Source organism: Triticum aestivum, chromosome 2B, assembly GCF_018294505.1.
Source record: "Triticum aestivum cultivar Chinese Spring chromosome 2B, IWGSC CS RefSeq v2.1, whole genome shotgun sequence".
In the NCBI taxonomy this organism is placed as follows: Eukaryota; Viridiplantae; Streptophyta; class Magnoliopsida; order Poales; family Poaceae; genus Triticum; species Triticum aestivum.
In genome coordinates, this window is record NC_057798.1 from 547,744,972 (window position 1) to 547,771,498 (window position 26,527).

The following is a 26,527-nucleotide window of genomic DNA, read 5'->3' on the forward strand; positions in this document are numbered from 1 at the left end:
AATTCTTTGATTAACGAGCTAGTCAAGTAGAGGCATACTAGGGACACTATGTTTTGTCTATGTATTTACACATGTACTAAGTTTCCGGTTAATAGAATTCTAGCATGAATAATAAACATTTATCATGATATAAGGAAATATAAATAACAACTTTATTATTGCCTCTAGGGCATATTTCCTTCACTTTGTGGGGGAAGAAGAAGACTATTTATAGGTGGGGACATAATCTAGCCGTTGGGGCCAGATTCCTGCGAAGCCCGGAAGTTCCGTTGACGACCGGAAATTCCGGACACTGGAAGTTCCGGCCAAGTTCCGGACTACACAGAGAGTTTGCATCCTCTCTGGAGTACCCCGGAAGCTGTAGAACAGGGGACAGAGGCTCCGGTGCCAGGAAGTTCCAGCCAGCCCGGAAGTTCCGGGGGACGGAAGTTCCGGTCAGGGTCCGGCGAGGTTCCAGGCTACACAGAAAGTTTGCACAAAAAAAGAGCAGTTTCTCTGAGTGGCCCGAAAGCTTCCCAGATCCGTCCCGGAAGTTCTGGTCCTCGGAAGTTTCGGCCGTCCCGGAAGTTCCGGCCTGAACAGAAGCATTTGGCTGTGAGTTTTTTCAGATCATGGGTGAGGTGAAGTAGATTCCCATATGTTTTCGTGATGCACCCCCTCTTAATAGTGCGGCTGACCTAAGAACTCAAGAAAAAAGAAAACAATATGGCACTCCGCTTTTCCTTGGTACTTCTCTTTTCCTTTTTCCGTCAAGAGGGGATATAACCATCCATGCTCCACTTCCATTTTAAATGGTGTTGTTTACACTAGAGCATGTGGTTACAAACACAAATGAAGTTGTCATTGATGTCAAAAACTATTTAGTGCAACAATGCACTTTTAGGTGGAGAAGCGCACCACGACCATGGAGGCCAACCTCATCCAGAGAATCAACTTCCTCAGAAAGAAACTTTGTTGAATAGGCTTCTACATGGGATCGACATTGACAACTCCCTAAACTGCGGTGCCAACGCCGCTCGGAGGAGGGAAATGGAGAGCACATGCATGTGTACTCCTCCGATGATGCCCATAGCTACAACGCTACACCACACCAACATGCTCACCACGACCAACAAGATGTTGTTTGGGAGCCACCATCTCCACCACGAGATGGACTTGATGCATGGGGTTGACAACGACAATTCCCCATACAATGGATCACCACGGAGAGTGCTAGAGTGACCACTATGATGATGCTCGAGAATACTGCGTGTTGCGGCAACGACGTGCTAATCACGATCGTCGAGGTGAAACCCAAGAAGGCTTCTACATGGGAGGAAGAGTTCATGGACATTCTCATCATGACTATGAAGATGATGAGATTGGTAAATTCAAAATTTATCATACCATCATTCAATGGGAAACTGAGCCCGATGACTATTTGGAGTGGGAGATCCGTGTGGGTCAGATCTTTGATAGCCACCGCTACACAGAGGAGAAGAAGGTACGATATGATTTGGTGGAACCAACTATGTCGTGCTGGAGGTCATCCAGATGCATGGGCGCAATCGAAGAATCTGATTCAGAGATGCTTTATTCCCGAACACTTCACAAGAACCTTGTACAATCGAATGCAACGATTCACACAAGGAATTGTAGTGTTGATGAGTACTATAAAGAAACGGAGATTCTAATGATTAGTACATGGGTGAATGAGCAACATGAGGCCACAATCTTAAGTTTCTTTCATGGCCAATGAAGATTTGCAAGAAAGAATAGAGATGGTTCCATATTAAGACTTGCAAGAACTTGTGCATCAAGTTGTTTGTTCTGGTCAATAGCTGAAGCGTCGCCAAGCCTGTAGCCACACCTACACATCAAGCACTTGGATAAGTTCAACTCACCGGGAAGCTGATGGAAGTATTGTTGCAGATTTGTCCTCACGCAAAGATAACCGCAAAAGAAGCTACTTCACATGCAAGGGTAGAGGTCATTTCATGAAGGGTTATTCTAATTTAAAGAAGGTGTTGCTCACAAAGGATGGGCACATGTCCGATGACTCAAGTGATAAATGTGAATTTGAGAAGAAAGATGCAAAGTATTATACTTTTGAGACCGAGGCACCTCTGAGTTCATATGAAGGAGATAGCGATAATCTCATTGATGGTGGCAACTAGAACAACATCATTAGTAGTTATCTTGTGCTTGCTCGTGGATATCAACATGGAGGTAACCCCAGCCATATCTATACCAATATAAAAAGACCCAAAGGGGCAGATCCAATTAATCTCGGCCATCAAATCATGTCAATCCGGCGACCTAGACTGCTTCAATGTCGAGCGTTCAACACGTTTAGCGTGCAGTTAATTTCATGCCAAATATAGTGCTAATCACATAATAACACGCAAATAATATCTTACTTAATATTCGCATGCACTTAATATACTTCCAAATTTGCGTGCATTGCACGTACACATTGACTAGTTATGTGAAATGGTTGGATGTTGTTAGTAAGGTAAAGATTACACATTGTGTGAGGGTGGCATTTTCAGTGGGAAGTTATGTGGACAAGGTGGTATGCGATGTGATGTCAATGTGATCCTGTCATCTTCTTTTGGGAAGGTTGTAGTAGTTCCATCACAGTGCTACTCACCAGGAAAGTTCTAAAGTATTACTTTACACATCAAGGAGTAAACCATGTACTCGAGCCTACGGTGGAACAAGCAATCAAGGTTGAGCAATTCCCTCATGTGAAGAAGTCAATACAAAATACCTCAAAACCAAGGATGGTTTTGCTTGAGGAAGGTAGGATGATCTGGACTAGTCCATAACCAATGCATCAACATGTGAGGTCAAGCCTCATACATAAGTTAAACCAGTGGAAAAGACAAAGAAAGACACATGTGAAACCATTATCTATATTGGAAAGGTCCCGGTGCCTATTTCGGGAGAAATGACACGTCAGATTTCAAGCTGCAACCTCCCATATAAACTGAATTAATTCTACAAGGGTCTAGAGCACTGCTAGGCGGACGACTGAATTTAGACGACCAGGCACGACGATGAATCCCAGCTAGGGAATCTCGTCCACAACCCACACTCTGTCCGCTGGATTTTTTGTCGGCCACACGCTGTCGTGTGTGGAGAAATTTCGGGCTGTATAAGATGACATTTCAAGTCATCTTTTGTGCACAACGAACGGTGAGTGATTTAAGGTCTTGAGTCAAAAGTTATGCAAGTTCCCATGCAAGCAGTTCATGATTTAATTACAACACGAGGCTCCACAAGTTTGCTCCTGATACACAGGTTGAGACTTACAAATTTATACTTCATTTTTAGTTGTGTTCACATCTAAATTGTAGGTGCTTCTAGTATAAATCCTTCATTTTTAGTTGTGTTCACATCTAACTCATAGGTGCTTCTAGTCTAAGTTCTCTTCAGCTCTTCCATGCGAAGGGAGCATCTGATGAAGTTGATGTGTTGTGCTATACGCATTAGTTTAGTTGAACTCAAAGGCATGTTCTTAGCTCTCGTGTATGGATTGAAGGCCATGTCCTTAACATAGGATCCTTATGATTTCTTCTTATGATTTAGTTGTTGCTTCTTGTTGGTTGTTTGGTACCATGAAATATATATCCATACAGGATCCTTATGATTTCATCTTATGATTTAGTTGTCGCTACTTGTGAGTTGTTTAATACCATGAAATATAGTTGAGAGTTTGCCACTTGAGAGAGTTGGCTGCTGTTTTTTTAAGGGTACATCAAAGGCGTACCTTAGCTTTATAGAAGGGAGAAATATATGTACAAGAATTTTACAAATGCGCTAGTTGAAGATCACAAATCAACCTCAACCAAGCCTCCACCCCACTCCTAATGCTAGTCTACTACTCAGGTACCGATCATCCTCCAAATGCTCCTGCAGTAGCCCAGGTCCTCAAATCGTCGAAGATCAAGTCCACAGTCTCCCATTCATTCTTGATTTGACTCGATCCGAATACTTTCGCATTCCTCTGCTTCCAAAGTGTCCAGCAGATGAGCATCACGAATGTGTCAAATCCTTTCCGAGTTTGCTTATGTATGCGTTTCCTAGCTTCCGTCCACCATTGCACCAAGCGAGACTCGTATGTTGGGCAAAACTCCATCCTCAATCCCATCCTGGTCATGCATTTGTACCACACTTGCCTTGAAAACACACATTGCTGCAAGATGTGGTCGATCGTGTCTTCCTCTTGATCATAGAAGTAGCATTTTGATGTTTGGTCTTGCAAACCGTGTCTCGCCCTTCTATCCGACGTCCACAATCGGTATTGCACAGCCAGCCACATGAAGATTTTACATGCAAGTGGCACCTAACATTTCCAAATTGCTCCGAAAGAGTGAAATTTAACTCCTCCCTCACAAAGCATCTTGTATGCGGATGATGCAGTGTAGACTCCTGTCACATTCCAAGCCCAAATGGGGCTATCCTTAGTTTGAGCATCCAATTGAACCTCCGATATGATCTCCCAAAGTCCGATGAACCGGATAAGACCCTCCGTGCATAGGATCCTTATGTGAGTTGTTTGTGAGTTGTTTGGTACCACAGCGGTGCCCGGCATCACACCACCATATCACACGCCAAGGGAAAGCGATCCGCGCTGAGAATAGTAACCAGGATCGTAGCACCACGCGACGAAACTTGGCAAACACCAACTGTTACGTACACGAGCCATTACATTTTACATACCATCCCAAATGCGGAGGAAGCACGACGCATTTACAGTTGTTTCTTCGCATCAGCTTTAATGGGCACACCGTAGACGACATAAACAGTTCAGTCTATCATCAGATCAATCCCTCGCGTAACTCACAAGACTATGTATGTACAGACGCGCAGGCACGTTCTGCCTGCTCTACTCGTAGTGGCTATCTACAGATGGACGGAGGTGCCAATTACCGGACTACTCCGGCCGCACGCTTACCAGGTTGGGGAGGGCGGCCAGCTGAAGCTTCTTGATCTCGCAGGCCGTCACCTTGCACGAGTCGAGCGACAGCGAGCGCAGGTTCTGCAGCGGCCTCAGGTGGTGGAGGCCGGCGTTGGACACCCGGGAGCTCGATAGGTTCAGCGAGACCAAAGCGGTCAGGCCTGCAACAAGGATATATAACTGTGAGGATCATACCAGAAGTTGCGGGGAAACGAAAGAAAGAATGCGAAAGATGACCGTACCCGAGATTATCTCCAAGGTCTTGTCTGTGAGGTTGCCGTTTTGGGATAGGTTAAGCAACGTCAGGTCTTTGAGGTCCTTGATGTTCTTCACTCCAGCATCAGTGATTAGCCCACCGCAGACCTCCAGAGACCGCAGACCCTTGAAATCTGAAATAGTGACAACCATGTTAGGTGTCGTATGATTGAATTGATCTTTGATTTAATCGTGCACACTTACATCTGAGGCAGTTTGTCCCAGCATCAGTTATACGAGCTCCAAAAAGATCAAGGTGCGTTAACCCGGTGAGAGCTGCATTGACCAAATAAGTAGACTTTAGCCAACGTGATGTTATGAACAAACACATCTGAATGACCACAAATTATTGCAACACCGGGCGAACCACTGTCATAAAGGGCTATTCTTGCCCATATTGCAGTTCACAAATTTTATAAACGACAGAAATTTAGAATCACTAGAAAGGTCAACAGTGGAAATACGGAATCTTAGGGGCAAGGTTGTGGAAGTGCCCCGAAGAGACACTCTTCATGATCCAGTTATTAACACAACTGTAACCCTTATATTACCAATGAAACTGCTTAAAGATGTAGACACTTAGTTTAAAAACTAGAAACCCAATAACTAACGCAACAAACGACGAAATTTGGCTGAGTTACTATCCATCATCACAAGACCTGGGAGTCTGAGAGACATACTTGTAAGAGCCGCCAAGCCATTGTCTGTGATTTGGCGATTATCAAGATTAAGTGACCTCAGTGAATTCATGCCAGCAATTTTCTTCAGACTAATGTCCGTAATCACTGTAAAAGAGAGATTCATGCTATGCAAATTCCGAAGACCTGCAAAAGAACCGTTGCATAACTATAGTGAAAAATAATATCGACCATAAGAGTTCAGACACATAAACCTCATAATAACACTTCAGCATTGTGATTAAGATGAATATTATGGCTCAACTATCAATTGTTGAGAGCACATTAAGCTAGGCATTGTTTATGTAGCAAGATAAAAGTCAGGGGACACTGTCAATGAAATGTGTGCATGCAATGTACCATTAAATGTGGAGTCATTTCCTGACATAACTGATCAGTTTCAGATATGGAAAATTGCCAAACATACCACTGTACATTATCAGCATTGGCCCCTCTATCATGCAACTTTGAGTGGTATTTCTTGAATTGTGTGAACCAGTGGTTTATGCCTTGACACAAGCCACCTGACCACAATACAGGTAGGCAGCCCAGAAAAAATGACAATATAATCTAAGATAATGCGTTGGCCACCAAGATGAAAACAATATTTCTATAAACACAATACTAGAAGTAATATACATCTAGTAACCAATCATTAGAGCAGAAGCCGACAAGATATATTCCAGTGATATGGTGATCACCTAGCTTACATTGGTTACAGCAGAAGCAAGTTCAATTTTCCCACAAAAGCAGCAAGAATAATGTAACAAGCTAACTTTTCAACTGGACTACTAAAACGAAGGCAAATTAAAGAGGGGGGAAACGGAGAATCAACAGTTCATGAAACAGAATTTGGCAAAGCGTAAACAAACCAGAGAGATGACGAAGTCCATTGCTTCCAACTGCAGTGTCCGAAAGTTCCAAACTTCTTAATTGCAAAAGGCCTACAGAACAGCAAAATGTATCAATTAGTGCTTTACAACAGGAGAGCTATTATTCAAAAAAAAAAAAGGAGAGCCAAAAAATTTGATTTTTCTAGACAGAAAGCGCTAAAATCGTCTAACCACAAAGGCTCAATACAAATTTCTGCAGGCAAACAAGAATGCCCCATCAATGCTATACTGCTAACTGTAGAGAAGTCTGGTAAATAAAAATCATATGCCATTCCACAACACTAAACTGCACGAGTTGGTTAACCCGATGATTGCACTATTCGACATTTTATAAAACAATATGTAATAGGAGATGAAGTGAGACATGCTACTACAGTTACAAAAAAAGAAAAGAAAAAGACATGCTGAAGGAACTCACCTTTCAGGTGCAATAGCCCCTCATCACCAATCTTGCATGAGTCCAAGTTCAAACACTCCAAATTGATCAATTCTGGAAGGAGCAAAGAACATCATATACAGACTGTCCCCACGTTGTGTTGTTTAAGTATACCGGATCCACGATTCAAATGGGCGTCTCCATGGTTATATTTTTTAAAATATATTTTTATACAAGATTTAATACAAGAGACAAGTGCTCCCAATTGACACTCCATTTTGATCTAGAAAATGAATAACATACATGCCAGAAGTGCAAGATCCTCTGCATGTTCTTTGACATGCCTCTGCTTTCATCTTACAAGCATCTTTGTGCATCAGCAAAAAGACAAAATACCAGCCATCTTTCTTGAAGGATAATAATCATGTTTTATGCTGTTGCTTCATTTGCATAAATTCCTTCGGGGCTGTTCTTAGTTTCTTGTTTATTTCATTTTCGTTTGGGTTTTCTAGTTGCTTTGTAAGATCTGCGCCTTCTCGGTACTTTCTTCTACTACAAAATGGCATGCATTCACGTGCGTGTTTGAGAAACAAAAAAAAATCTGGTTTTATGAAATCATGCACAACAATGACTTTGTTAATTACTTAATTTTAGTACAAAACTGATAAAATAAGAGAGGAGTGTCTCAAAACATTTTAATATAGGATGACCAAATCAACCAAGTAACCATTAAAGATGTGAAACACTTGTTGCTTGCGTAGATGAGTGTCTCAAGAATTTCGATATTAGCATGTTCAAATGTTGCTATAACAAATTAATACAAAGATAAACAGTGATTAATACTCACCTCGTAGATGAACCAAGCAGGCATCTGTAATGTGGTTGAACCCTAAATTAAGAACCTTCAATTTGACAAGACCTGCAAGGCAGCACCAGACTATGAGCTACCAAACAGTGAGCTATAAAAGGGTGTAGCTGTGCAGGACAAAGGAACACACTTGGACAGATTCAGGTCACAAAAGGGTACAAATATGCATGCTTGAAAAAATTGTGGGTGAAGGAAACAGAGATGCATTGCGGATCCATCAATGTAACTACTGAGCTAGACACCTACATCTCAAAGAAGGAAACATGTATCCCATTTTGCATGCACACACAATGATCTCAGAAAGTAACAAAGAGTCGTGTTCACCATATGGTCAGCAATTGGTGCCGTATTTACCTTCCAATTTCTCACAGCCTTCATCACATATGCCACACCTATTGAGATTTAACAAAACCAATGAAGCCAATCCTGAAATAGCATGACTATTAATGAAGTTTGGCACCCAGATAGTGAGCTTGCAACCATTTGCATAATTATGCATGAAATGCTAACCGAATGCTACAACATAAATGAGTATTACAACAGAGTAACCATGCAACAGTGAAATAGTAAGTTCAGGCCTCGTAACTAACAATGTCCTTGTAAAAGGAACATTTAACTCCTCCGGTCAACAACACAAGCTTCCTTTCAAAATAATGGAGTTAAACTCCATACACTGACTCTCAGAAACAGAAGAGGTAAAAACATCTCTCATCATTTTTACATAGAACAGCACGGTGTCCCCATAAATGCACAGAAGAACTATCTGGCTAACTAATATGTTACTTTGACTCATTCTCATTAAACTTCTGAAGCAAACTTATAAAGATATCATGTTATCTTTCTACCAAAAGGGCATCTCTCTGGGCATGAATTCTAGAGATAAATAAAGATATAAGACTGCTGCGGTAACTTGTGAATAAGTTCATGACACACATACTTCTACAGAGTTCTAAGGCCCAATCGTCCTCCTGCTGCAACATACATAATAGATCAAACTATACACAAGACTAAGCCAAAGAAACTTGTGTGGAAGTAGCATCAACAGCAGGGTGCTCTATAAGGAAAGGATATAAAACCTGATATAGCTTCCAAACAAGCAGCAGTCACTGCACAGCCCTCCAGATTTAGGTGGGATAGTTTGGACAGACCTAAGAGATCAAACCAACAACTTAAACACGGCTAAATTTATAAACCCTCGGGTTACTAAGTAAATAAAAACGAAGAGTTAGTCAACAACAAAAAAACAATTCAAGAGCATGTGTTTGGGGGTTACCTCTCAGATAAGAAACACCACAATCACTTATTTTGCAGCAAGACAGTTGCAACTCTCTCAAGTTCGTAAAATCTACACAAGGAGAAGGGCATTGCATTGTAGATCAATATGTATGAAAACATAGGTTGGTTTAGACTAGCCATAGAAGAGTTATAACCTGATAAATACTTCATATCTGAATCTGTGATGCCGTTACAATATCTCATGTTCAGTGTTTCCAGTTTTCTCAAGCCTGTAAAAGAATGTTATGTTATTGCAACAGAGGCAAGTAGTTTTTCAGAGTTACTTGCTATTGAGCGGAATGCGAATAAATAGGCTGCATGCCAATTCTTATAGTGACTACAAACAAATGTATGTATCACATGCCAGGAAATGGAAATGTATAAGTTGGAATAAATTAGGTGATTCGGCACGCTTTACAAACAATTGGTTCAGGGAACAAAAGGCCACCTTTTAAATGAACAAGGCCACCATGAATTTTTGGGCATCGCTCAAGGTCCAAATTTACCAAGTTAACTAACTTTGCAAAGGCTTTTGCTCCTTCAGCTGTAACAGCAGCACATTTCTTAAGGCTGAGCGATGTCAAGTTTGAGAGGCCTGCAGAATGAAGACACACATCATACATCATAAAAGTGAACATTCACCCCCCAGACTCGCACAGCTACTCAACTATTGTCATCACTTACCTGACACTGTTTTAAGTCCATGTTCAGAAATTCGATCACAGTAATTGCATGCCAGACTTTGCATATTTGAGCAATCTTTGAGAAGATTCAATCCACTATCAGTCACATCAGAGCAAGAGATGTCAACAGATAGCAAGGACTGCCCTTGAGAAGCGATTACTTCCATCCAAGCATCCTTCACTCCAGGGTACTCATCCAGACAAATATCCTGATACCGAATAGTGTGGAAGATCAATTGGTTGTCATATAGGGCTAACTCGTCCCAGAGCGCGATAAAAGCCTTCAAGTTTTCTTTTCTGGTCTAGCTCACCAAGCAAACTGGTGGCTTGGCTTGCAATTTACCTTAAGCAAGAAGTGCCATCTGACTAGGAATAAGGTAGCTAGCTACCTAAGTGATCTCAAATGGTCTATTAAATGGGCTTCCCTAAGGAATAGGTACTTTTTCATTCTTACCGGATAAATTTACCAAAGTAATTTTTACTTTCTATGAACAAGCTCAAGACAAGCTTGACAAAGAATTGCATTCTAAATTACTGAGTGAACCTTGAAAAACCAACAACGAATGTCTGATAAGATGCCTTATTGCCTTTGTTCACTCCCTGATAATACACAAGAATTTGTCGAGAAAAATAAAACATATTTACATATAAAGGCCTGATTGATGGTACGGGAACTTTAATTTTACATCAAGTAATTGTTCATAGTTAACAGGGATAAGCTAGACTTGTATTCTTTTATTCATCATTCTTCTGTACATAACCCATATCAATAAAACAAAATGCAGTGGGGAATTTTCCCATTGTTTCGGCTTAAAAATTGTATTTAAGATAAAACATCACTGTCTATTTCATTTGAAACAGTTAACCAAACAGGTACCAAAATTTCACCTGCAAAGCACAGTCGCGAAAAGCTCCCAGCAACTCCTCGGTGATGTAGCTACACCGCACCAGTTCATTGAATATCTGCTGGCTAAGATCCCTAGGCAGCATGGAGAAATCTGAATACCTACTTATGTCCTGCAATCACCCACATAAACTCAGCCAAGAACAGGCATTGCTTCGCCAAACTCTGAACATACGAGTTCACATGACTACCTCACGGACTCTGGCCACGCAAAGTTCCACCAGTGACGGGCGGCGACCTGGGCCCGGTCCCTGCGCCTTCCGGAGCACATCAGAGCTGCTGCGTGACAGCGTGTGCAGCAGCCATTTGAAGCTGCCGCTCTTGGAGAACTTGACGCTGTACAGTTGATCCTCATGGACCACTTGGCCTCTGTTCCTTGAGCAGGCACTGCCCATGGCGAGTTCTTGCACTGAACAAAACCTGATCACTGCCTCAAGTCTATGGATGGATGTACAGTGTCACAGACCATGGGCAGACTCAAAGGTGCATATTCTTCCCGGACACCTTGATTCTCTAGCATTAATTGCAGGCGTGACTACGACTTGGCCTTCTTCAACGCCATCCTGCATCATCAATAAAATTAATACAATCAATAAGCTTGACTTGCACTGCAGCTAGGAAATTACTATCAGAAGATTGTCAATATAACCAATAAGCTTGAGTTGCACTGCAGCAAGGAAGTTACTATCAGAAGATTGTCAATATAATCAATAAGCTTGAGTTGCACTGCAGTAAGGGAATTACTATCAGAAAGATTGTATGCAGACGCAGTCAGACAAAACCAAACCCCCACGCAATCGATTCTAATGCAAGTGGTCGGTTTCGAGTGAAGTGTTCATCTCTCACGCAACTGAGCCTGGGCGTCCAATCACCACATACCGCCAACCAATCCTACACGCAATTGAGCCCCACGAACAGAGCAACCAACCCCTGCGGATGAATATGCAACAGTATCGAATGTTCCGTCCGCACCAAGCTCTGCAAATCGCGGACGGCAGGCAGAACGAAGTGCAAAAATGCCCAAATATCTGGATTGGAATAACCGAAGACGGGAGGATCAGAGCAGAGACGGAGGAGAGCACGTCGGAGGCTGGACGAAATCAGCAGCAGCCGAGAGAATCGCACTCGCGCCTAAAGTTAGTTATTATTGCATAGGAGGTGAAATTACCTGATCGGGCGTCGAATCAGGCCACCGGAGCGACCTGATGCTGGGCCGAGCCACGGATTAGCGGAGCTCGACGGAGTCGGCGGCTGAAATCGTCGCCGTCGTGTCGTATCTGATTCCAATCCGGCGAAGTCTCGCGAGCGACAGTGACGACGCGAGGTCAGGTCAGGTCCGGCCACGAGTGGGGAGGGAGGAGGAAAGGTGGGGAGGGAGGAAAAATGGCTTATAGCGAGCGCCGGGGAGCAGCGGGCGAGCTCCACGTGTCGCGGAGCGCTGGGACGGTACGCTGGGCTACGAACGTTTAGTCACTGACATGCGGGGCCCGCGGACCTTCTGGACCCACTGGCGGTGACACGGCGGAAACGGATGATGGTGGGTGCTAAGCGAGGGGTTGGGGGCCACCGGGAAGCGGAAGGGATAAGGCAAAGGAGGTGGGGCACCACCGTGGCGGGCGGGCGCACGGCACCCCGGAATGTGCTGCCGGTTTTGTGACCCCGAAGAGGGCTGTTCGTTGTGCGGGGTTGCACGTGGGGCCCGCGGCTTTACGAGCGCAGTTTTGCTATTTATCGCCTCTCGCTGGTACACTCGTCGTACAGAGGTACTACTATCGCGTGCGAGTCAGCAGCCCCATGTGTCAATTCTTAAAAAAAAACACGTTCGATGTTGCTTTTTGTTGCGGTGAGAAAACACATCGGGCAATAGAGCATCTCAACAAACCATATCCCAATAGGGTAACTACCTGAGCATGAAGATGACTTTCGCCTGAACAACCGGTTTTAGGCATTTGTATCAGAAACGATGGTCTACAAACCGGTTTTAGGCTGGCCATAGTGGGGTAACATAAGTAGTATCATGTATTTAGGACCCGCAAACATGCTTATGTCGCAGAGAATTAAATAAGAGAGATGGTTATAGTAACATACTCCCTCCGTCCGGGTTTATTAGGCTGTTCATAGTGGGGAGTAACATATACTAGTATCATCATATGATACTGTATGATACTGGTGTATGATACTACATTCATAGTGCATAATATCAGACTACCCACAGTGGGAATAACATAGGTAGTAACATCACACATATATAGGTTAAATAGATGATGTGGCATGCAATAAATGAAGAAAGAGATGAAAGTGGTAACATATCTAGTTACTACTCATTGTGGTTAGTCTCATAAAGTAGTATCATAGATGGTCTTATTTATTGACATGCATGACACATATTAGCATAACATTTATTATGATACGGTATCTATCTATGTTACTATGATCCTCTCTCTCTTCTTTAATTGTTTGCCACATAAGCATGTTTGCGAGTCTCAAGTACATGATACTAGTTATGTTACCCCATTATGGCCAGCCTTAGGCCTAAAGACAACTTCTCTTAAACCAAGACACATAGTAATTTACTCACATTAATTCTTCTATTCCACTCCCGATGCACTCTCTCATATGCATGCAGCCAATGAAAAAGCATGCATGAAGTGCATTAATTTTTCAGCCATGGCACTAACAACAATGGCTTTCAATGCAACCAATGAAATGGTTGCACGCATGCGCCTTTCCAAAGCGGGGCCTTATAAAAAAGGACATGTTTATGATGCTGAGAGGTCTAATAAACCTGGACAGAGAGAGTAGATAGATATCGTAACATAATACTACCTCCATCCTGGTTTATTGGTCTCCATTGTATTTCGTGCCAAATTTTGATCGTAGATTGAACTAACAAAATATTCATGCATGTCACAAAAAATTATTACATTGAAAACTATGTTCAAACACGAATCCAACGGTATATTTTTTGTTGACATGCATTAACATTTTGTTAGTTAAATCTTTGGTCAAAATTTGGCACAAACTACAAAAAGGACATATAAACCAGGACGGAGGTAGTAAGTGTGATGCTACTATGTGTCATGCATGGCAATAAATGAGACCACCTATGATACTAATCTATGATACTATGTACTACTACCTCCGTCCGGGTATATAAGTCCGGTGAGCCAAGAAGCTATGTACGTTTTTTCAAGGCCGCTGGCTATAGGCAGTTACTTTTCCTTGATCCGGCCGCTAGACTTGTGCTTGACTGGCTAGTGATGCGCGTGGGTAGCGGCATGCAGAAACCCAAGAGGCAAATGGGCTGCCTGCTGTAAATGCTGGCAGGTGCTGGATTGGTTGCATGCAAAGTGAACGAGGCACCTAGCTGCATGCAAAGCTGCCCGTGATTTGATTGGCTGCTGCTGTAAAGCGTTGCTGGTTATTATTGCTTTGCCTTGGTCCATGTGTTTTGGCTAATGGGCCTAATAATCCCGGACGGAGGTAGTATAGATGTAGTATCATACACTAGTATCATATGCATGATACTAGTATAATACTCCCCACTATGACCACCTTAGGCATCAAACACAATAACGGTCGCTACAAGGGCGCCTTCTGGCCTATGCCACATCAATTCTACTACTGTGCCGAAGGAGAAAAGTTAAACGTGATGGGCCATCGATCACTGCTCTTTTTATCGCTCGCACGCAAGCCTTCCCTCATCTCCTCTTTGGTGAGATCTCTCTCATCCCGCGACCCCTTGCTGCCGCCACCACCCATGCCAGCCGATTCCCGCGAGTCCCGGCGGCAGGTGGCACACCAAGGACTTCCCCTCGCCCCTCTCCTTCCTCCCATCAGTCCAAATCCATCGTTAGAGACCTCCCACGCTCGCTCCCGACCCTCAGCCATGGCTAGGGTTTTGGGCGCGGCTTCCCCTTCGTCGCCGGCGAGGCTCTAGCGGCCTCCAGTGACTCGTCGCAGCTTGGGGCAATTAGCGGTGGCGAGGAACCCTCCCCCGTTGCTAGGGTTTCGGCCTCCGTGTGCTACTACTCGAGCTTTGTCGCCTCCTCCCATCCGGGGCATGTCTGGTTGAGCGGCAGCGGAGCAGGCCTGGGCACGCGACCACCAGATCGGCATAGGCATAGCAGCAATGAGGAACAGTGGCGTTGGCGGATGCCCTCACTCCCTTCCTCTATCTTCTCTCTCTATATCACTCAGCACATCCTCTCTGAATCAGGAACGTCTCTGCCGTCTTACTACTACACCTTAATATGTTTCGCATGATTTGCTTTATGAATTACTTTGATGTGCCTACTTTGTGGAGAGACCTTTTTTTCCTTGCTAGATGTTCATCTTCGCTTACTACTGCCTGATGCCTAAACTTTGAATTCTAATCGGTAACAAGTAGTAGTATTATAGTCGCTTTATGTCTGGAGAGTAAAGTTGATAAATCTGTGTCAGTTTATGCCAATTGATTGCCATGCAGTGGGTAGTGCTTTATTCCCTACTAATGCAGAAACTGGATGCGCCTACGTGACATAATGTTGCTCAATAGGAAGGTCTCCCTAGATACCACGGGGAGGTATGATCCACATATCTGATTATTTTATTTGGCCATGAATTGTTATTTGAACCTGTATCTAAATTTGTATTTTGTCGATGAAGGAGCACAGCTTCCGGTGGTGTCCGGCGTGGACAAATTAACTTAGGCTGGTAGCTTCTTCTGCTTCTCTGGATTTACTTCCTTTTTGCAGTTGGTGGTGTTCTACATAGAAAAGGCATGTGAATTTCTTAATTTGCCGCTGTTTAGGATCAATTTGCCGCTGTTAGCTGAGCACCAAGCAGTGAAACTGTCTTAATATTCAGTTTGTATGATTAGTTTTTGATGCAGAACCTTTTAGAATTTAAGAATTTTCAGCCCGCCTCATGGACGGTCTTCCCACGCCCAATGGCCATGAGGTGCACGCGGTGCATTGTGCCGTGCCTTCTCTGTACCGGGACCCAAGCGCAAGCCGATGAGCTTGATGAGGACATCGTCATGATCTTGACCTCGACTACTCCCTACACAAGGTCATATCTCTGCCCCTCTCCCTGCTGCTGCTCTAGACTGGTTTTGATTTATCTTGTTGGTTGTGAAACTATCAAATCTATTTTGGGTGATACACACTGTTGTTTTGAGAGATTTCAGACTTTTGTTATGTTGTGCGCACACAAACATGTAACATTGCTTCCTAAATATAGAGCAATCCTTTGATTCATTTTTGTTCCAACAAGAAGTATCTATATCATGTTTCTAGGGATTCATGTTGGGGATATCAAAACTAGTCATTGCTCAATGGAGCCATACAAATAATTGTCCAACAAAACTAAAACTTACATACCTGAACTATGACTAATACATAATTATGAGCATTTTTCCTATTTTACCAAAGATTGCCATGGTGCATGTGTTGAAACCCAAAATTTGTGAATATATAAGTGAGATTTCTTTTCTTGTTGCCTATATTCATAGATTGTTTTTGACGATTCTTGGTCATTTATTTTGTAGAGATCTGCTTGCAGTTCATACTTCATTGGTACCATAGTTTAATGTACTATCTATCTATATGTATATGGTGACTATTTTTATCCTTGAAGGCATTGGAGTTCTTGAAGGGAAATGTTAATGATGGTGTATGAAATGGTATGTCGAAAGGTGTGCTTGTTTGGGCATTATTATCTCTAACTGAAGTTCTATTGTGTTGTTATATTCAAGAGTACAATTCTTTGCTTCAAGTTTCTTGAAGGTAGCCATATTTTGTTACTTATTCCCTGATGATTTTAAAGGTTATGTATACTATCAAACTGAATTTTACAACACTGTCTTAGTCATAGTTCTTCTTTCTTTGCTTAGAATTTATGATTTATGTCTAATGTCAATTCCATCTTTTTAGGTGCTTGTCAAATATAGGTGGAAAGCTTGACATGGGGGAGCCATAGAGGTTTGCAAAATATGTTTCTAGGTTGGCCCTTGAGAGGGAGACTGAAGCAAACTCCAACATGTTTCAGGTGCACGCCCTTTGTCCCTTGTGCATGTCTCCCTAGCAAACACGGAGCATTGTACACTTCGGTATATGTAGTTACTGATTTTACTGGCACTTATGATAGTCGGAGCACATACAGGCTTGGTTTTACTTCAGTTAAGGCATTATATAATTACTAAGAACTAATTTATGAAAATTGGACCCGAAGAAAGTGTGCCTCCCGGTTTTGTGCAGATAACAACTTCTGGTTACATATTGTGACTAGATCAATTAGGCTTACACAATAAGCTTTTTCATTGTTCCACTTACAGAAACTGAACTATAGTAGTGTTAATATATTTAGGCATCCTTGAAGATCTTGTTGTCGTCGTTCCTCCCCGGTGATCTTGAGGGACAAATCAGGTAACCGTCTACTTCTATATGTTTATAAATAGACTGGTTAAACTCGCTTCGTCCCAACCGCTCCCGCGAGCGGTTGGGCGAAGCCCTAGGCACCGTCGGCCCTAGCCCACCTCCTGCGCCCCCTTCCCCTCGCTGCCATCGGAGGGCATGCTTGGGCAAAGCTTGGTCTGCTTCAGCGATGGCGGGGCTCTCTTCTCTCCTGGCTTGGCGGCACGCGGCGCGGGAGCGGTGGTCGGTGGGGGGTGTTGTGCTCGGCGTGGGGCATTGTGCTTGGCGAGGCGCGCGAGTGGCATAGGCGGGCGTGCTGGCTGCAGTGGTTGCGTGGGATAGGTGGTGTGTCTGTTTGGGGCGGCGGGGCTGCGCCTCTCGATCCAGATCCGGATTGGGGTTCCCACCGGCCGGCTGCACATGGGCAACGGGGGCCATGGTGGCGGGGGGCTGTGTCTAGCGGGTGTCGTGCTCGTCGTGCGTTGGATGGTGGGCTGGATGGAGGCTCATGCGGGGATCCTGGTGGTGGCGGATGGCCTCAGCCAGATTTGTCCGCTGCTGCACCTCGCGGCGAGGGCCGTGGGCGGCGGGTTCGCCGCCTCTGCTTTGCTCCGACATGATGAAAGCTCTGACATGGTGGTAGCTCTGGCGTGCTGGCTCGTGATGGCTCGGTCCGGCGTGTTCGGGTGGCTGCGGGTGGCTCACTGGAAGCGGGAGGTGAGGCCTCTGGTATACGAACTCGCACAAGTGAAAGTTTCTTGAGAAATGGGAGTTGAAGGTTTAATACCATATTATCTGGTAGGTAGCACACGCAAAGCTGGCGGTGTAGAGAGAGGAGGAAAACCGCGAGATGGACATCGGTGCTGAGGGCACAAGTACATGGCGTTCGGTATGTGGTATGTGATTTCCAGGGGAATAGTAGAACTCAAGCAACTGTAGTTCTGTGAATTCAGGGGATTTCAGCCAGGCGTCCATCGTGCAGGGCATGGTATGCTTGCTCAGGTAGCATGACGGGATGCAGAGGCTTTGAACGGAGCCCTGGTGGGAGGAGATGATGGCTCTGGGGATTTCAAAATCATTAAAGAGAGATAGCTAATGGCAGTCAGGATTAAAGGGCACGGCGCGCCATAGAGGGGGCCACCGAATTGAGAGGACTTGGGTGCGGCAACAATCCTTGGTGGGGAGAAGCGAGATGATCTCCCCAAGGACGGCGTCCGGGAGATCGCTGATGCAGTCCACCCGAGATTCTACGGGTTCCTGGGATGCGGTGGGGGCGGGGTTGTTGCTTCTCCCTGTGCTGCCGAGTGCGGGATCTACAATAGGCGTCACCGCTGGCGGGAGCCTCATTTTCTTGGCGCTGGGGTCAGCCGACTCCATTTTCCTCGAGGGCGTCGCGTCGCGCTCATGGATTTGAGTAGAGTAACGAATGACGATCCTAGTTGTAGTGCGAGTGAAGAAGAAGGGGAGCTGGGTTTTTTCTGTAGTGGTGAGGAAGAAGGGGAGCTGGGGTTTTCTGTAGGAGTGAGGTGAGGAATTTGGGGGTACAAGTGGAGCGAGGTGACGTGAGGTGGGTGGGAGTGAGGAGGAAGAAGAGCACCCATGTTTTTTTGGGGGCGGTGTGCTGGGTGTGGGCAGCGCCTCTCATTCAGTAAATATATGTGCTTTTGAATTGATTTTACTATTTACTAGGGTGGATGGGATGTTTTGTCTTGGGCCCAGAGAAACAATTACTACTAGTACAGTGGAGACACTCTACAACTACCTAGAAAAACAATTACTACTAGTACAGTGGATACAATACCGCTTCTGGCTCCTCCTAGGTCATGAAAACGTCTCCCTCTACTGAATGTCGTTATACTTTTGTTCACCGACATGCGGGCCATGCAACGCACAGGCCCAAATGCCATCCACCAAATTAGAAGGCAGTATGCAGGCGGAGAGTCACCCCGGCCGTAGCGCAGCAGTAGTGAGCCGTCGTATCACAAAACCCCACCTCCCCGTAGTCTAAGTTTGACGGACAAAGCAACCATCATTTCACTCTTCGCTGAATCCCCTTCTCCCTCACCGTCTTCAAGAAAGGCAACACTTGCATCTGCCATTGTTCTTCTCTCCCAACAAAGGGAAGGTAAGCGGATCCGTGATGTTGGTATATTTTCGTTCAGAGAAAAAAAAGAACTTTTGCAAAGCAGTTACCGATCCCCACTCTCTTTTTTGTTTCATTATCATTGCGATTGTGTTTTCCTTTCAGTGGTCTCCTAGTATTCATCCGTTTCATGATGGACCAAGGAGAACCAGGCAAAGATCTGCCGATATTGGAGCAGACGCGGGAGGTTGATCCCACGAGACAGAGAGCTCCAAGAAGATGGAGGCAGCCACCGAGCCGACCCTAGATACGCTCACGGCCACTACTGAGATGGTCAATGCCCCGTTTGAGGTTACAGCCCCCGTGGCAATGGAGGAGCAGTTTTCCCCCTTTGAGGATGTGTCCCCTCTGAGCTGCCCAAGGTGATTTTCTTCTTTGCCGATCTCGATTGTGGTTTTTCATCTAAGTATGTGGTGATGAATAATGCAAAATTTTATTAGCTTCGATGCCATGCTATACATAGTGGTTTAAATAACTTGTGTTTCTTATACTGGAAAGTAATCCAGAATTTGTTTCTGTTTCAATTAGAGCCCTGATGCAGACAAGGATTGTGTGGTTGTACATGTCACTCACTATGAGGCGGATGACCTAAATATACGCACTGGGAAAACAGAGTTCTTAGGCTGTTGGATCCTGGAAGCCATTTGCGCTTATACCAATGAAGAGTTGTATTCCAGCCTCACTGTTGTTAGGCGTGTTGTCCAGGGTGTACTGAAGGACAAGAAGTTCAAAGCTACTCCTTCGTTTGTGAGGCATACTGTTCTTGTCAAGCTTACGCAGGAAGATGACATGGCATGCCTCCACAAACAAGTTTATCAGTGGAAAGGCCACAAGATTGTCTTCATGAAGGTTCACAGGATTGAGCTGCTGCGGGACGTCCTCGATGATGTTCATGGCAAGGTCCATCTTGTGTCCAGCCCATGAAATAGTTGCCCCAGGTAGTGTTTAATAGTAGTTTGGATTGTGTCTAATTATCCGAACCTTTCCTGTTATCGAGCCCTCTGGGGCTAGTACTCTGTTTGAATCCGTCTATGGGAACTGTTGCTACTTTTGTGTGCCCGTGAATCATGTGAGAACCATCGTAATTGTTGCTGAAATAGATGCGTCCTCACTAGTTTTTTCATGAATATGGCATGGTAAGACATAAGTTGTCACGGTTTATCATATGAGCAGTGTGTGTTTTGATGAAATAGAGTACTCATTCGGGAACTGTGCGCCGACGTATACATAAGTACTTGTAAACACTGTTGGTGCTACCCTACTTGTAAGCAGTTGTGCAAAACACGGCACATTGGCTCAGCTCGCTTCAACACTAGGCTATCGACCAACTAACAATCAACAATCTGATGTCTGACATATAAGCAACTATGTATCTTGTTACAGTGGTTCATGCAGTTAACTGAGGCCACAATGTAAATTCCAAATGTTCACACGCTAGTCCAGCGCTCATGTGGAACACTCACATTAAACTCGTCTTCATAAAAAACTTGTAAAGCATAAGTTAAGCAATTTTATACATCTCAATGATTCATAGAACATAACAAACATATACTAGTTCACAACAAAAGACAAAGTTGTGAGAAGGTTTACAAATCAGGAAAAAACAAGCAAGGCTTCTCTAAGCAAAGGGCCTCCCGGCTGGCTTAAATTTCCTAGAGTTCACTCTGGTTTTTCTTGTTGCCACCATCCAGGGTTAGGTTTTCTCATTCCAGAATAACCAATTATAATTGTGGTCTTAGCTGGAATGCTGAAATGAACCATGCAGTGTACTGACCAACTGAAATTCTTGTGCATTCCACTAAATTTAAGCACTGCTATTTGCAGAAATAAGCAGACCACAATGCCTCTTGTCCGCGCACTTGTCCAAAAGACCACCGTGCAGCCGTGCCAGCTAGTCCTCGGTCCATGGATGAACTGGTAGAAAGTGCATTCCGGACTAGGATGTAGTTGTTTTCGCTCGTCCCTACACTACAATCAGGAAGTAAAACATACGAATCAACTTCTTTTAGATTGCGTTGGTCATTCTACCTAGTAACTACCAATATAGGAATACCTGGAAGACGGGTGGTTAGACGACGACAACGAGGGATAGCCATCTCATTTTGCGCAGTTCTACTAAAACTGAGTTGTGTGCTTTTGATTGCACGGATAGAAACGATACGAAGACATACATCCCAAAACGATATGGAGATAGACATCCCTGTTTGCGCAAATACGAAATACAGTTATTTAAACAGTGACAGATATTTGCAATGGCATATGATTAACAGCAACATCTATTGTGTTATAATTGGCACTAGATTGACAGTATGAAAGTGTCCTTAAGTAAGTAGCATCACATCACATCAACACTACCACTAGATTAACATGCAGAACAATAGCATTAGTATTACTGTCATGAGAGTAACACATGGTCAGTAAATGTGCAATCAAATTTGTGCAGTTCCACTGGGATGAAGCAATGTTAGCGGTATGAGATTTAAGTGTAACTGCAAAAACACAATTCATGGGAAATAAAGCAAGACGGAAGCACTTCATAAAATGGTGGTGGCATTGCTTCATTTTATCGACGGCACTAGACCATTACTTATAGTGACATTAGGTGGCATTGCTTAATGCTTCATTTGATTTTACATTAACGGTAGCGATATGGGCATAGGGACAGCAGGGGCATAAAAGTGGTGAGGCAGATGTGGCTGCCGAGAGCGGCAAACACTCAGGCATCATGTCTGCATTTGTCCCATTTTTTATCTCCTCGGCGACATTTTCCTATGTGGGCACAGGAAATCTAGACCTGCTCATTCTCATTTGCGTTGTCCCCCAACACCCGTCACTTTCTTTCCTTTTTCAACCAAGAGATAGATCCACTTCCCCCCACCCTTCACCATCCACCATGCTTTCTTCGTCTTTTCAACCAAGAGACCGGTTGGGTAGCTAGTATCTACTACTTTCCCCCGTTTACTCTTAGAACCAAGTCCTAGATTCATGGTACAACTTTCCCACTTCCTTCCCTGTTTGAACCAACTCTTAGAGTCAACTGTATGAACTAGCTTTACCTATAATAATAGTAAAAGTCTAGGTGGCTTTGGAATAGCAGACGGAAGTAGAAAAAGATCCACACGAAGCCAAGTGGGGAGCTGGGGCAGTAGAGCAAGGCAGGTTTCGAAGGAATATATACTTGAGGGTCATCGGCATGTGGCAAAGACGGCGCTGGGAGGCCGCATCTTGGCCACAATACCGCAGGAAGGAAGAAGGGGTCGGAGGCCCTCCCGAGCCAGCGCTCTCTCGGAGAGAACGACACAGCCGCTGATCGGGACGCGCAGGGAGCCGTTGGTCTCCTCCCTCGCCGCCGACGACAGCGTGAACGATGCAACTACACCCCTGCCCCGGTCGAGGTTGTCCGGCCGGATTTGTGACCAGCCGTGAGCTGAGAGAGTGTGGCCACCTATGTCTTGCTTAGATCTAGAGAGCATGAGAGAGTGAATGAGAGGAACCCTAGTAAAGCAAGCGCCAAGTCTCCTGCTTATATATATAGTGGAGTGATTTTGTTGTACCAGCTTCAAAAAAATGCGCTCCTACGTGTACCTGCGAGTGGGTGTGAGAGCACTAGTGCGTGCGTGTACCGCTTATCTTCATGAGAGTACAATATACTATGCCCAAAGAACGTTCACCACAAGAGTAATAGTATAAGTGTGTGACGTGTGAGCTAAAATAAAATGTGCGTGACGTCTTTTGTTTTTTAGAAGTTCTGAGGGTAGGGTGTGAAGAGCACATATGTGTGTGACATCTACCTGCAGATAGACGGTTGGTGCGAGAGGACTCGGGAGAGTCATGACTCGTGAGGGTGCGTGTGCATGAGAGAGAGGGGGGCATGTATCAATGCAATGCATGTGTTCGTAAATCATTATCCGACAAACGTTCGCCACAAGCCTTTTCCTGACGAACACCGTAAGAATCGTTAGATCGGCATCCGACAGTGTCAGTTTTGCCATGTCATTTAACAGAACAGCCACTCCTCCTACACACAAATCTTCCACGTGAGTATTAGCAGCTGTTGTATGCTCCCTCCATTCCAAAATGCAGTGCATATAACTTTATTGAAAATTTGAACCTCACAAACTTTTACCGAGTTTTCGTGTACCAAATTGCACATGTAGAATACCCTGTATATATCATTTCATTCATCTTCGAGAGGTAACTATAAAGATGGGGGAGGAGTCTACAAAGATAGACCATCGTATCACCTGCAGCAATTTCAACCATCCTTTGGTGTGGAGGAATATCATAGGAACTCTATATGATATGAATTTTATAGGATTTTTTCCTTTAGAGCCAATTGGTTCATAGGAATAGATTCATATACTCCACATTTCAAAGGAAATAAACATGATATCATTTCTATAACTCTAGAGCCACTTGGTTCATATGAATGGATTCCTATACTCCCATAATTTCAAAGGAAAATAAACATTAGCGTATATTCAATAGAAAAGTTCCTATGATATGAACCAAATTACATCTCTTTTCTAATCCCTCCTCATAGGAATTGAGATACATGTCATCTCTAGATTCAATAGAAAAGTTCCTATGATGTGAACCAAATGACATCTCTTTTCCAATCCCTACTCATAGGAATTGAGATACTCCATGTCATCTCTTTCTCTACAACTTCCATGTATACATCTTCTATTCCTAAATAGCTAGTACAACCCACTAGTAGCTTTTTTCCAAGACATGCAACTATGGCATAAGAACTATATAGTGTGCGAATAACTTTGAAAGATGGTCGCTTGATGAAGCTAATCCGATAGTGCAGAGATGGAAAATCCAAGCACTACTAGCCGTTGGATATCATCAACATTCCACCAGATCCGTCACATGTACAATTTAGAAGACTCCATGGTTGAACTTAAGCATAATGCACAAACCTCAAAACAGAAGCACTTCTTCTCCTTTGTTCTAGAATCCTCCATATCATAATTGATTTTTTTCTAAATGAATTGCCAGTATTTGTTTTTTACTTTATGCTTTACAATGCACAACCCCATGAATCTTAAATTTTTGTAAAACTAATTGATTTCGAATGAGATGAACTATAAGAACTAAACGAACATCTACATCATGCATATATGACTCAAAGCTTTACATGCTATAGTGTGTATTTATTCATAATTTGGTTTCGAAATCTCATGCGTTCAATGCATGTGTACCTTACTAGTTTTGAGTAGAGTAGCAAATTTCACGCGGCCCCGGGTATATCAAAATGCAGGGCCCATGCGTCATTGCCTTTCGGTCGAACCTACCTCCACAATTTTTTGTACGTACTATATCTCCACTGGTCCCTGAACCCAAAATGCTGCCTTGTTCCCGTAAAACCAAGCGGCCCACACATATTTAAGGCATCGACTCGAACTCAATCCCTCTCCCGTTTACTACGACGTGGCCCCGCACGTCGTAGTACTCCTACAAACCCTACCTTCACACGCATGATCGGTTTTCTTCAAGAGGACGAGGGAGAAGCTGATTTGTAGTGGAGGCACTTTCAAAAAAAGGATCTATAGTGGAGACCCCTACCCTAGGGTGCCCTAGGTAGCTGCTGCACGCATCATTGGTTTTCTCTTTTCTTTATGCTCTTGCGCACTAGAGTGAAATGATGGTTGCTTCGTCCGTCCAGCTTAATGCGGGAAAGGTGGGGCTTTGTGATTTGACCCCTCATCGCTCATTTTCTACTACTGGAGCGCTACGACCGGGGTGCCTCCAATTCCAACCACTGCTCCGAACTGTAATTTGGTGCATCGCACGTGGAACAGGACGGTGGATGAGCAACATGTCGGCCAAAGGGGTCCTGTTAAGTGTGTCGCCATTTCATGTGCGGACTGACCCTTCTTGAGTTGCTACGCCAACACGACAAGAGCATCCTACCACTTGGTTTTGCTCCTTGGTGAATCCCGACTATATTGATCTAAAAAGATACGTACTGAACTACCCTCTCCGTCTCGTTTTTTAGGCGTCTCGGTTTATAGGGCATGCACGTAGTTCTAGGTCATCCATTTGACTAACTAAATATGAGTTGCTATGTCACAAAAAGTATATCATTGGATTCTTAAGCGGATGTAGTTTCTAAACATATACTCCCTCCGTCTAGGTGTGTAAGTCATCTTACGAAAACCAAATAATCCCAAAACACTTAGGCACGATGCATTAACTTCTACCTCGTTTCTTGTTTCTTCACATATCAACCAATAAGAGACGAGGGGTGTGCATGCTTTTAATGACTTGAGACTACCAAACACGACATGAAGTGGTTAGTTCATTGCATGCGATGCTACTAATTAGCAAATAAACATTAAGGTCTCTTGTTTTCCCCTCCTCCTTGCTCACCTTGACGGAGGGAGTATTTAAAAGTCGAGGGCGGGGCTTTTCCTGTGCGGTAGGCAGGGCAGTTCCGCCTAGTCGGTTCGACGGAGATGCGAGAATATGAGGGAGTAGGCTGCTGTAAACGTAGGGCTGTGTGATTTGACAGCGAGTTACTGTTGGACAGATGGGGCCCCGTGATTTGACTTGCCATTATCATTTTAACTGCGGCGCTACGACCGACGTGAGTCTCCCGATTCCTGACCACCTCCATACAGGTGCCTCTCCCAATGCTCCACCATGTAGAGGTTGGCTCTTGCATGAGAGCCCACCTCTCCACTTTTTCCTTGCCTCTTTCCTCCACATATGCAAAAATGCCATGTAAAGCGGGCTTATACACTACAAGAAATATGTCAACCAGTGACCTTTTGTCAGTGACCCTGGAAGAATTGGTCATAAATTTATGACCATTTTAGACCAATTGGTCAAAAGCTGTCTGGGGGCTCCAAACCGTAAACCATAATGACCATTTAGGGCAGAAAGGTCGTAATTTCATTAGAGGATATGGTCGTAAAGCGGGCAACATTGTCCACTGCCTCACGCCTAGCTGATAACGACCAATATAAAATGGTCATTGCTCTTGAGTTTGAATGCATTAGGATGATTAGGCAGCCACCTCAGCAACCTCGCTTATGTGTCACTTTCTAGGTGTCATTTTTGCTTAAATGTTAATATTCAACAGACAGACGAGGCACACAC

The 26,527-nt window shown here is 44.1% G+C and overlaps 1 protein-coding gene across 1 annotated transcript; it reads right to left on the minus strand.

Annotated features, from left to right (window-relative positions):
- Nucleotides 1-4,676: 4,676 nt before the first annotated feature.
- On the minus strand, nt 4,677-12,260 carry LOC123045954 (putative adenylate cyclase regulatory protein). The gene is made up of 16 exons (XM_044469206.1): nt 12,045-12,260; nt 11,068-11,439; nt 10,861-10,989; nt 9,974-10,181; nt 9,738-9,884; nt 9,445-9,519; nt 9,288-9,359; nt 9,091-9,162; nt 8,369-8,440; nt 7,994-8,065; nt 7,189-7,260; nt 6,750-6,821; nt 5,881-6,024; nt 5,405-5,476; nt 5,188-5,334; nt 4,677-5,106 (listed from the first exon to the last, which is right to left on the minus strand). Exons 2-16 carry the CDS (start codon nt 11,269-11,271, stop codon nt 4,922-4,924), a joined length of 1,743 nt encoding a protein of 580 aa, XP_044325141.1. The 5' UTR covers nt 11,272-11,439; nt 12,045-12,260; the 3' UTR covers nt 4,677-4,921.
- Between the last annotated feature and the right edge of the window lie 14,267 nt (nt 12,261-26,527).